At 44.3% G+C, this 13142-nt stretch overlaps 1 protein-coding gene across 34 annotated transcripts in view; it reads left to right on the top strand.

Moving 5' to 3' along the window:
* Window positions 1-13142, top strand: part of CADPS (calcium dependent secretion activator) — a 492336-nt gene that overhangs the window by 240263 nt on the left and 238931 nt on the right. For all 34 annotated transcript variants that reach the window (XM_048488307.1, XM_048488321.1, XM_048488334.1 and 31 more), the window contains one exon: window positions 4683-4794. In XM_048488307.1, coding sequence (XP_048344264.1) covers window positions 4683-4794 — 112 coding nt within the window. The remainder of the gene's footprint in view (window positions 1-4682; window positions 4795-13142) is intronic.

Below are 13142 nucleotides of genomic sequence, written 5' to 3'. Positions count from 1 at the left end.
CTTAGGGAAGAAAAAAAGCCGCTTTGGATGCTTTCCATCATTCATGCATTTATTGTCAATCTAAGTTTAATTACGAGGGCTGTTACACAGACCTGCTGAAGATGGCATTTACCAGTATCACATATCTCATTCTGAGATAAAGTTTGGCTGCCAATCTGGGAAACAGCAATGTTCTATGGGTTAAGAAACACACAGTGAGATACTGTCAAGGAAACAAACTGCTTGCAGCAATACTGCCTTTTCGGGTAAACCTAAAATTAGTTGCACCATCTGTGTTTTGGTGTGCGTATGTGCATCCTACCATCTTTCCATTGAATACAGGCAGTTAGAATGCAAAGGGCATTCGTTCTGTTCCCTTTATTTTTAAAATTGGTGGTGGGATGATGTTGGATTGTAGAAAATACAGCCGTTGGAACAGAATCCTGTAGATTAAGGCATACCGGTGGCATCACTCGGCAGCCTTAAAAAAATTTCACTTTAAATGCAAAGTTTCTGAAATGTTCTCATCTCAAGTTATAGCCCTTTAAAGTGTGACCTAAAAGCTTGAAAGCCACTAAGAGACAACATATTAGCAGTAATAGTAGTACAAAACAGAAATATTATCCACCAGGTCTCAGAGATAAACTGCATCGTCCTGTGAGCTTGAAGATGGAGGCAAGGCTGTGTTTACAGGACAAGGAAAAACAACAAATCATAGAAAAGTAGAAGAAGAAGAGTTTGGATCTATACCCTACTTTCTCTCCTGTATGGAGTCACCCCTTCCCTTCCTCTCTTCACAACAGACACTTTGTAAGGTAGGTGGGGCTGAGAGAGTTCTGAGAGAACTGTGAATAGCCTAAGGCTTCCAGTGCAGAAGCAGGGAAACAAATCCAGTTCACCGGATAAGACTCATGTGGAGGAGTGGGGAATCAAACCCAGTTCTCCATATTAGAGTCCACTGCTCTTAGCCATTATACCACGCTGTATACAAACAGTGTCTCATGCAAACCTTGTCTGGTTTGAAAGAATATTCCTTCATAAACTCTTCAGCCTGATCCCAGACTTACTCAGATGCAATAATGGCCCTTTCCCCACTTACCCTTTTCCGAGGGCAATTCCCAGCGCGCGGCATCCATGGCGCGCGCCCGGGCATCCCTTTGAAAGAGCGCCAGGAATGCCTCGCGTTGAGGGGTGCGACAGCATCAGCGTCGGGGCGGCTGCGCTGTCGCTGCCCCTCTCAGTGGGGAGTGCCGAGGGACCCCGCGCTACTCTCCTCGAGTAGCACGGGGCTTAGGGTAAGTGGGGAAAGGGCCAAAGAATCAATGTGGTACAGTTGGACTAGGCTGTAGAAGATCTGAGTTGAAACCGGACACTTCCATGGAAGCTCACTGGGAGACTTTGGGTCAATTAATCCTTCCTCTCAGCCTAACCCTGTGGTGGCGAACCTTTGGCACTCCAGATGTTATGGACTACAATTCCCATCAGCCCCTCCCAATTGGCCATGCTGGCAGGGGCTGATGGGAATTGTAGTCCATAACATCTGGAGTGCCAAAGGTTCGCCGCCACTGGCCTAACCCATTTCACAGGGATGTTGTGGAGATGACAAGGAGAAGGAAAAACAAGGGGTATGTTGCTGTGAGCTCCTTGAAGGAACAGTGGATCAAAACAAACGAGATCAATAGATAGAAATTGGGCCCAATGGCTTGAAAAACTTTAGCTCTTGAAACAGTGTTGCATAGGATTGCAATCTAAATTTACATTCTTACTTAGAAGTAAATCCCATTTTATTCAGTGGAGCTTACTCTCAGGAAAGCCACTTGGCAGCCCAATCAAGACCCGTGGGTGGCCAGGGACAGCACCACTGTGGCATTGCACTGCTGCCTCCAGCAAGCTTTTCAGTGATGTGGCGAGGCAAAAAAAACCCTCCCCACCACTGGAAAGCCCTCCATTGGGCTCACTGGACTTATGCCACTCACAGGCCCAGGGAGGAAGCCAACATCACTCCTGGCCATGCCTTCAGAATGTCTCTGCTGTGCCAGAGGGAGCTCAAGGGGTACAGGAATGCTGACATGGCACTCAGGTGTCTTGGAGGGCCATGGTGACTGGCCACTGGTGGATTTGCCCTTCTGGCGGGGAAAGTGCCCTGGAGAGAGCAAATCCATCAGCTCAGACCCATGTCGCCTCCACAACTCCCCTCAGCCCCTCCCCCATTCTGGACTGGGCTACTAGTATTGTACCTGTAGTTATTTATATCCCACGACGAAAGCAAACCCTTTTCATAAATAAGACAGCATGAGAAATAGAATGGGTTGGCTTTTTTTCATATCCAGCCTTACCATTTTTCATGGTATCTTGTTACACAAAATGGCAATATTAGTTATTTTGCCAGGATTTATTGAGCCCTATATATGTGTTTCACGGAGAGAGAAGAGAACTTCCCTATCTTCTTGAGACAAATGTACTCTTTGTTGAAAAAAATGGCAGCATAGAGTAAAAGTTCAAAAAACCAAAATTAAATGGCCTGTGAAGATTATTGCAAAAGCATCACGGATATAATGACAAAGTGCCTTTTGTTCCCTTTAGGATTGTACAGGAAAATCCTCCACTGAATTATTAAGCTCAGTTAAACATACATGATAGAGAAGGTCTCAGAGGCTGGGATCTTAAGCAAAGTTTGTCTGGCAAAACCCTACAAAAATTAAATGACAGCCAAGTTCTGTCGCATTCGTAGTTGTTGTATGTCACAGGAAAAAGGGGACTGAGTTTTGCAGAAGAAGGGCAGGATCCTGTCAAAATGAAGTTCCCCTCGATTTCAACAGAAAAGCACATGGTTCAATTTTTCTCTCTGAATTATGGTTGCCAAGTTCTATTTGAGGCCTGGAGATCTCCCATTACTGCAACTGATCTCCAGATAACAGAGGTCAGTTTACCTGGAAAAAAATGACTGTGTTAGAAAGACTACTGTGAGGTTCATCCCCTCTCCAAACTCCACTCTCCCCAGACTCTACCCCCCCAAATTTCCAGAGACTTCCCAACCTGGAACTGGCAATCCTCAGTGTTCATAAACAACCCATCATGAAACTCGCAGAGATGGTGGAAAGAGGCCACACATTTATGAAGACCTCCCTTCCCTTTACTGAGCACACAGATGACACGCCTCCGTGCGAAGGTGCGACAGCAACCTGTATTGTTTCCGTGGGCTCCAATCGCTGCCTGCACGGAGGCAGGCAAATGTGAAACGGGAAAATGGGTTACTTTATCCGACTGCAGCCTGTTATACATTTGCTGTGCGGAAAGGGCCTGCGTCAACCTTGAGTCGGCTACCTGAAACTGACTTCTGTAGGAATCAAATTCAAGTCATGAGCAGAACTTTCACGACAGTATTGCAGCTTACCAGTCTGTGCTCTGGGGCTCTTGTGCTTTTATTATAGAGATTGTTAAAATATTACTTCTTCCTCTCAGTCTGTCTCTGTTGTTTTTTTTTTTAATTGATGACTTCTCCATTAGGTATTCTGTCTTTTTTTTGAGTATTTGCCATTTAATTAGAAGTGGTAAAATGTTATGGAGACCTCTTAAGCACTGCGTGATGTGCAGCATGTTCCGTTTATGTAGCATTCTACTCTTTTATTGTTGTGTAAAGCCATGGGATGCTTCTGTATTTGCAGAATTATATGGCTGCAAAGAACATTTAGCACAGTATAGTAAATTATGTATTGGCTACATGCCTGAATGTATTATTGTGCTTCAGCATGTATTTCCAGGAGTTTCATAGTTCGTTTTGATAGTGGAATCTAGCAGATCAGTCCTGAGTGGAGTGGGGATGGGGGTCGGGATCAGGATGCAGCGTAACCTTGGTGATGGTGTAAATGCCACTCACGCTAGAACTGGGGAGCTACATGGCTATACGATGGCTAGGCACCAACCCTGCTGCACTGCCAGCCCTCCGCCGGTGCAGAAGGCTGCCCCAGTGCTGATGAGGGCATTACCAGGGGGTGGAGCTGACTTCAGTCAGCTTCCTGGACCCTTTCAGCCCGGGAACATTCCCTTTTGCTGGTGTGGACTTATGCCAGCAAAAAGGGTGGTGCAGCCCATGGGGTTGCATGGGGGTTTTTCACTGCTGTTGGAGGATATCCCGTTTTTTAGCTGAGCATGACACTGTGTATCGCTTTGGATGTGGAGGGGTCCAGACACCATTCTTCTACCCCCACCCCCCACCCCCGCCGGGAATTTGGGCAGTCAAGAGAGAATGCTTGTATGTTAATTCATATTCATATCGTGCTACTGGATAACTCATTGTGTAGAACTGATTGATGCTTTGTCAGAATGCAGACATTGACGGAGTGGGGGACAGGTAGCTATCCAGATAGCTTCGTATCTTCTAAACAAACCCACATTGCAAAAAGTCTTTTCATCAACCTTCCTTTTGGTAACCAGTAAACTAAACAGACGTGAAGGCTCTTTTCAGCTTTAGTCGCATGCTGTTCCTTTGTTTTCTTGGTGGCGGCTTCGTGACATTGCTGAGTTGTTGTCTTACAGTTTTTCTTACCAACTTAATTAATTAACACGATGTCACTCCTGTTGCTTTTTTTGATGCCTGTGATAGCTGGTGACATCAGTGTTAACCTTTCCTGCCCTGAGGTTACAATGGTAAGTTCGCAGGCTCCTTTTCTAATCTAATGCTCTTGGTGTGGATCTTTCCACAGATGGGGGACTCAGGGTGACTTTTCCACAACGCATGCCCTTCCAGCCGTGAAGGTGAAGCTGTTTACCGAGAGTACCGGCGTGCTGGCATTAGAAGACAAAGAACTTGGGCGGGTAAGGGCCGTGAAGCCTCTTCAGTTTTGTTTGCAGCTTCAGCAGTAGCAGCGTTTAAAATTCAGGTCACAAAAGAACACCGACTTGCCACCCTGCAGTGATGGGAATTTAAAACATTTGCTATTTTGTCTTTGGCATGCCTTCTCAGTGGCAGAATTACAGCTGGCTAAACATACCCATGAACAAGACATTCATTTCAGAGCAACACACATTGGTAAAATAAGACATGTAAAGACTCTTTCTAAATGCCAAGATTCCTGTCCAGGCAACTGGCCCGCATTTCTTTAAGCACAGTGATCTGCGATCGTTTGTTTATTTGCTTCATTTATAGTCCCATCTTGCTCACGGAGACCCAAGGCAGATTACAAAGAAATAAAACTTTCAACCGACAGTAAAAACAATAGTATCCCTTTCATAAGAATACTGTCCAGAAAGGTTCCATTTTGCACATTCTACAGAATAACTGGCGTGGGAACCTTTCTGACCTTATCAGTAAGGTGACCAGATTTTCACCTTTTTAAACTGGGACCCAGGGGTGCGCGAGCACGTGCGCGGCCACTGGAGCGCACTGCCTTTTGGGGCGCTCCCAAGTTTCCCGCCCTGTGACAGTGTGCTCCTGTGGCCGCATGCGCGGGAGGCTGCTGCACTGCCTTCTGGGGTGCTTCTCTGTTTCCCACCCTGTGACAGAGCGGGAACCGGGAGCACCCCAGAAGGCAGTGCAGCAGCCTTCCAAAAATTGGGACAGTTAAAAAACCCTGTGGGACAAATTGGTTTAAGGCAGGACTGTCCCGCCAAAAGCGGGACGTCTGGTCACCTTGCTTATCAGGCAAGTTACAGTGTTGTGGAGGGCATAGTATTTATTTACTTGGATAATTTGTTTATTTCAATGAAAAAGACTGACCGAAGCCGTTACTTCAGACATAGAGGGATGTGTGCATTGCTCATCAGCTTTCGATTGGTGAAACAGGAGTACAAAATGGATTAGAGCTATTATTACTATTACAGGTGGTTGTAAAGTTTTTGCTGCTTTCTGAGACCCTCAGTTTGCAATGCTTGTGAAAGGCCCCTCTCTGAATTATTCTGAGGTGACGTGACTTATGCTTCCTCCTTGCCTTCCATAGAATTTTCTACCTATTTTTGCGACCACCAAAGGCTCTTGCCTTGGAATTCTTAGTTGGATCTAAAAAACAGGATGACTTAGTTATGTTTGATAGAATGAGAAAATGGTCAGTGGATGGGTCTATGCAAGTACTGGGTCATTACTGACCCACGGGATGATGCCACATCACAACATTTACTAGGCAGACTGTGTTTACGAAATGGTTTGCCATGGCCTTCCCAATCACCTGCACTTTACCCCCATAAAGCTGGGTACTCGTTTTACCAACCTCGTCAGGATGTAAGGCTGAGTCAACCTTGAACAGGCTACCTGAAACTAACTTTCATTGGGATCAAGCCATCCTGTTTTGCACCTTCCTTGATCGTCCCCTCACCCCCATCCCCTTTCTCTGCAGGTTTCCCCACACACACAGCTCCACTTTTGGCATCTCTCCCAGTGTTGTCCAGGTAGATGCACCAAGCCTTTGCTCCCCACAGTCCCACTGTTGACAGCTTGCTCAAAGCAGTCTGGGCAGCACACCAAGGCTTCCCCCCAACCCTCCTCTTGGTGGTTCACTCAGACTGCCCCGAATAGGTGTGCCAAGGCCCCTGCAGGGAGCCACTGAGGCCTCTGCTGCCAGGCTGTGCCAACACCACCAACCTGAGGTAAATGTGTTTTCTGTGCTTACGTAGACTTTTTTTTTATTTGGGACAAATTTAAATGTCAGTTTTTTCTTCAGACGTGGAGGGTCCCCAAGTTTTCAGAAATATCCCTTTTGGGTAAATATGGTCCTAATCCACAGATTCCGTTATCTGTAGATGGGGAGCACACTTGGGAATTAAATATATAGATAGTCTGTTTAACATTAGAGAAGAAATTGAGAGCACAACAACCAAAATGTAAAATGTAAGCACTATTCCAGTGATGGCGAACCTATGGCACGGGTGCCAGAGGTGGCACTCAGAGCCCTCTCTGTGGGCACTCGTGCACAGAGTTCATCATGTGATAATAGTGTAATTATTTCAGGGAGATTATTAGCATTAAACCTAAGACCTAGTTTTGGGGAAGCAGTGTAGGTAACCCTGTTAAGCGCTATTAAACCCTACTGATTTTCATGGGAAGAACTTAAGCATGATCCTTTACCTGGGAGTAAGCTCGGTTGCTGGCAATGGGGCTTGCTTCTGAGTAAACCCTCCTAGGGGTCATGATTCACCCATTCGAAGCGTTGCACAGTTGCTTCAAAGCAAAGCCGCCGACTACCACCAAACTTACTCCTGAGCAATGCACGCCTTGGAGCCAACCATTTTTTCTATACTAAAACCTCAGTATTCAGGTTAAGTTGCCATGTTGGCACTTTGCGATAAATAAGTGGGTTTGGGGTTGCATTTTGGGCACTCGGTCTCGAAAAGGTTCACCATCACTGCACTATTCTGTTCTGTTATAATAGTGGGAGATGTGAACATAACTCTTCCTAAATGGCTGACTTCAAGGCTCAATGGATAGTATGCTGTATGCACCCAGATTATATATCCTGCATGCAACTGTCATGCAAAAGTTCTATTTTTGTTGCTGAACAAGCAGAGATATTACCTGGAGCAAACCAAGTCAAGGCAATGAAACATAACCCAGGTGAAGACTGACCAATCAATAAAACCCTCCCTACACCCTGTCAGCAATCAATGGTTCCAGGTGTTTGTTGTAGAGAATTATTTATTGATCATTCACCTGACAAATGAAATCAATCTTCCAAGTCCACATGCTAGATACTTCCCACTTTCTGAGGCAGTTGCAATTTTCTTAAGCTGCAGGTAGTTTGGGTGAGAGACTGCAAGAAGGCAAATGTCTGCCTTGGGAATTGTTTTACCTAAACATTCTGGGCGATAGGGGAATTGATTTCTTATCTCAAGTGGCTGGCTGATTAGTAAATAATTCAAAATCCTTAAGATTGGCAGCAGAATTTCTGCTGAATTAACTACAGCCTGCCCCTTTCTCTCCCTAGCTGTTGAGGTCCATAATACCAATTCCCCTTCTGGTGATTCAGTTTGTTTCCTGGGGCTGTCAGCTATGCACAGAATGCTCCCGAATGTTCCTTTTTGGCTGCTTTATGACAGTTGCATTAGTTGTCATTGATTTTTTTTTCCCCCACAAAGCCTGCAGCTGCACAATTTATCTTGGTGGCAGACATAATTGCCAACGAATTTTCTGTCTGCCTCAGCCTCCCCCCACCTTCCCTCTGCTCCACTTTTTTTTAAGACTAGTACCTAAAGAGCATCTCTCTCTTTAAATAGGAGGTCTCTTTAAATACGAGCAGCGGTGGCGTAGGAGGTTAAGAGCTCGTGTATCTAATCTGGAGGACCGGGTTTGATTCCCCGCTCTGCCGCCTGAGCTGTGGAGGCTTATCTGGGGAATTCAGATTAGCCTGGGCACTCCCACACACGCCAGCTGGGTGACCTTGGGCTAGTCACAGCTTCTCGGAGCTCTCTCAGTCCCACCTACCTCACAGGGTGTTTGTTGTGAGGGGGGGAGGGCAAGGAGATTGTAAGCCCCTTTGAGTCTCCTGCAGGAGAGAAAGGGGGGATATAAATCCAAACTCTTCTTCTTCTTCTTCTTTGTGGCAGAATGACTGGCAGTTGATCAGAGCATCTGTAGTGCTTTCTCTGAATGGTGTGAGGAGACTCTCTTCTCCTAGGCCACAGGTGTCAAACTCGCGGCCCTCCAGATGTTATGGACTACAGTTCCCATCATCCCCTGCCAGCATGATAATGGCAGGGGATTATGGGAACTGTGGTCCATAACATCTGGAGGGCCGCAAGTTTGACACCTATGTCCTAGGCTGTGCCTCTACTTTCTTTTCCAGGCACGTGAAAATTTTGCCACAGTCATATTTGGAGGAGTGGCACAAATTGAATTATCTATTTCTGTTGGGTTGGATCTACTGGAGAATTTCGGTGTGCATAAGGGAATGGGCATTTTTTTCCAGTTTCACCCTCTCTCAGCAGGCCTTTCATACCTCCACTATGTTGTCCCTGTGGTCCCCTTACACACCTCATCAGCCGCATTTCTAGAAGCATTATGGATTGCATAAGCAGAGGGGAGGCAGAAAAGTATCCCATGAAATTCATTTTGTGCACAAATCCATCCAGTGAATCCAAGCCATAGGGTCCTATTGTATTGTTCACAGATCTGTTGATTTGTTTATAAAATGCATTCTCAGAATGACGTAGGAGAGTTACATGTCCTGGGTGTGTGGGTGTGCATTTATTTTACAGTTCAGTAAGCCTTGCTAGAAAAGTGCCAAACAACTTGATTTGAAAGGTGTCTAAAAGCATCTTACAAATCTGAAGAACCAGCTGGGCTAAAAATATAGAAGCCATGGAATTACCCCAGGTAAAAAGGATCTTGTGAGTCGCATCCAATTTAAATTCAACAATTTATCCATATCAAATAAAAATAATAACATGATACCAGTCAGCACAATAAAAATCAATATAGTGCATACAAATATATGTTTAGTATATTCACTGCTTATGCCACTGCACCATAATTTCCACACTAGATCTAAAAATAGGAAAGTCAAGGGTACTTGTGGTCTGAGGAGTTGCAAGCCATTGACATTTTGATATCAAAATAGTATATTTTCCCATGTGTCACTCCAAATCCCACTCCCGAGAACGAAACTCTTAGAATTTCAGTGCTTGCTGTTTGAACATGTACCACAAGCTAAAGCCACAAGACAAAATCATGGGTTAAGCAACAGTAGGACATTTTTAAGGACACTAATGCAAAGGGTCATCAGGAGTTGGAGGTAGCTTAATGGCACTTAACATACACGCAAGGTTTATTAAAAGTCTCATCCTTAGAAGTGCTTTAAATATTTGAATTAACCTTTACTTCACCCCATTCACTCAATGGCCCCTTCCGCACACGCAAAATAATGCGTTTTCAAACCACTTTCACAACTGTTTGAAAGTGGATTTTGCTATTCTGCACAGCTTCAAAGAGCACTAAAAGCAGTTTGAAAGTGCATTATTCTGCATGTGCGGAATGAGCCATAGTGCGTTAATTCAAACCCATACCTATTAAGAAGAGTTTGGATTTATACCCCCCTTTCTCTCCTGTAAGGAGACTCAAAGGGGCTTACAATCTCCTCCCCCCCCCCCACAACAAATGCCCAATGAAGTGGGTGGGTCTGAGAGAGCTCCAAAAAGCTGTGACTAGCCGAAGGTCACCCAGCTGGCATGTGTTGGAGTGCACAGGCTAATCTAGTTTCCCAGATAATCCTCCACAGCTCAAGTGGCAGAGCAAGGAATCAAACCCAGTTCTTCAGATTAGAGTGCAACTGCTCTTAACCACTATGCCACTACTGCTGGTATAGTGGAAAGACCACCTCGGCTGAAGACTCTGTGCAACAAATACTGCTGTGCTTCTCCTCTCACTATCTGTTCAGATCTTGTGTCAAGAGATGCTGAGCCTGTACGACAGCAAGGGTTCGACAGATATTGCTCAGCACCAAGGGGTCATCCTCTCTACAGCCCTTAAACAGAAATAGCCAATATTCACTTTCCTTTGGTACATTCCTTGCATCATGAGATGCCTCAGAGATTTCTGTATCTACTTGACCGTAACCCATACTATTCATGCCAACTTAGCTAGGGGCACATCTGTCCTACAACAAGGTCTGTTTAACTAAACCACCCAGATGTGATGGCATGGAGCAAGCAAAAAATGAATCCAACCCAAGCCAATCTGATGGACATCCCAAAAATTCTTGCTGAGTTCTCAAAAGAAACTAACTCATCCCACACTACGTAACCCTGGAGTAAGCAAAAAGTGATATACCAAATAAAACTTTTGCCGGTTGCCTGCTGGCATGGACACAATGAACCCAACAGCTATTATCAGTAATTGTTTTTTTAATATAATATTATAGGTATAAGTTTGTTTCCTCTCTTCCTTTTTACAACTAGCTGTAACCATGATTAGATTCTGTTTTCTTTTCTCCGTTCTGTTAATTTCTATCTATAAAAATCTATCTATAAAAAGAGGGAGTGGAATGTGCCTTTCAAGCTGTTTGACTTTGGGACTAGACTCAAAAAAAGTCAGAGTTATTTGCCAAGATGTTGAGCAAGTCATCATAAAACTCAGTGCTATTTCATAAAATGATACCAGTTTTAAATCTATTTCCCTTTTTATTATTGCTGACTTTTTTCACTCTTCAGTTTGTAACTGCTCTTCTAGATTTCAATAATTTTTTAACCCTCTTGAAAAGACTCCCCCACCCACTCACCCTCACAGTGTGCTAAACAAACCAGATAGGTTAAAACTGCCCCCTGCCTTCTGACCAAATAACTATATCGACTGCTCAATATTCAGTACTGAGCTGATAATTTTGTAGATTTCTTCATTTCATTCTTAAAAACCATCCCTCGCTTTCAGCTGAGAATCACTTGTGCTTTCTCATTGGCCAAATAACTTGAAAGGGAGACTCTTCATGTCCAAAGTATGTCTTGTCAGGTAAATGACACTTAGCTGTGCTTTATAGCTGAGGAGGTGGATTTGGGGATTAATTTTTATTCTATCCAAAACAGCCTTTTGTCCATGATTTAGCTATTCAAATATAAACTATTTTAGGTGGTGAGCAGAGGAAGGCAGTAATATCGCATTGGAAGCAGGGCTGAAATGAAATAAAGGGTCCCTGGATTTTTATAATTCTGAGCAATCGTTTCTCTGCTAACAGTCCAATCCCATGATAACCATGATTCATAAAGCCAGAGGCAGCAGGACACAGCACCAATGCGGCTCCACACAGCCACCTCCAAGGGGGCTTTCCAGAGGCATGTAGAGCAAAAAAACACTCCAAAATTCCTCTACCGCCAGAATGCCCCATAGGGCTTACAGGACTTAAACCACCCAAAGGGTGACATAAATCCAAAGGCCAGGTCACCATATTCCTGGCCTGAAGCACTGGGAGGGAATACCTTGACCCCCTGGGAATGCTGTGGACCACCACCACCCCCCAACGCGGGCATCTGATCGGCTTTTTCTTCATCTTTCTTAAAGTACTCATCAATACTGGGTAACAGCACCTTTTCTCAGGACTCTACCAAGTTGTTATTATCATGTGCCAGCTTGCCCTATTCCGTCAGAGAAAGAAAGACCAGACTTTCAGAAAAGGTTCCGTGGGGATCTTCTTCACTGCTGTTTTCTAACACAAACAATCTTTATAAATGCCAGCGTATTATTGTCAATCTGTTTGCACTATAAACCTGTTCGATTAAAATTAGCTGTATACATGCTACAGAAAACTCACGGTGTTCGGTACACTTCCTCATTTGTACTGCAAAATACAGCATTGCTAAACTGAAAGGAACGGATCTGTTGTGCGGCCCCTACTCCTTTGGCATACAAGTCAACCACTCTAGAGCCCGTTATGCATGGAACGCTTACTTCAGGGTTCTTGGCATTGTAGCGAGGTCTCCTTGCATTTCTGTTGCACGGCTTGTCTGCTGAACTCTTTCGCATCTACTTTTCCTGGTTTTCTTAACTCTGCCCATTAACTCGCTCTTTCTTACAGGCACACATTTGAAAGATTGCTGGTTTTGGTAAAGCTCTTTCAATTACTGTTATAATCTCTCCCCCAAATGAAAGAGGCACAGCAGTTCTCTAGACCACGCTTTCTGCTGAAAGAGGGAGGGAGGAATTGATAGAAATCAGTGCAACTTTGTATATGAGTAATGGCACCTTTTCCATTTAAAAAAGTACTGATTATGATTAAGATGCTTCATTATTTTGATCCTGCATAATCTGCAAACACCAACTCAGAAGGTGGTACCTTCACCACAACAAGGATATCTCTGTTCAATCTTTGGCCAATATCTCCTACAGAATGATTCTGTGCAAACTTCCCTTCTTTTTACCTGATGACTGGAAGAGCATTTCCAAGAAATCTCCCTGGTCAGCCATGCAGATTGTAGTGTGACATATGGGAAGAAGCAGCTTCTAAATTACAGGTGTATCTGCTTAGTAGTTTTGACCATAGTCAATGAATAAAAAATGTAGAGAAAGTATGATTTAATAGAATGCATCTACTGGAGTCAAAGGAATCTGTATTGATTTCAATCACTCATCATAACATATTTAAACAATAATTAGAGGCAGATTATTGCTAGAAACATTGCATGAAACATTCTTCAGGTAAGGATGGGATCTCTCATGAATGTTTCAAAGTTCGGATTGGTGGGTTCCCCTT

This window comes from Sphaerodactylus townsendi, linkage group LG03 (genome assembly GCF_021028975.2).
Source record: "Sphaerodactylus townsendi isolate TG3544 linkage group LG03, MPM_Stown_v2.3, whole genome shotgun sequence".
Taxonomy (NCBI): domain Eukaryota; kingdom Metazoa; phylum Chordata; class Lepidosauria; order Squamata; family Sphaerodactylidae; genus Sphaerodactylus; species Sphaerodactylus townsendi.
Note: the sequence above shows the minus strand (reverse complement) of the source record. Positions and strands in the feature narration are given on the sequence as shown.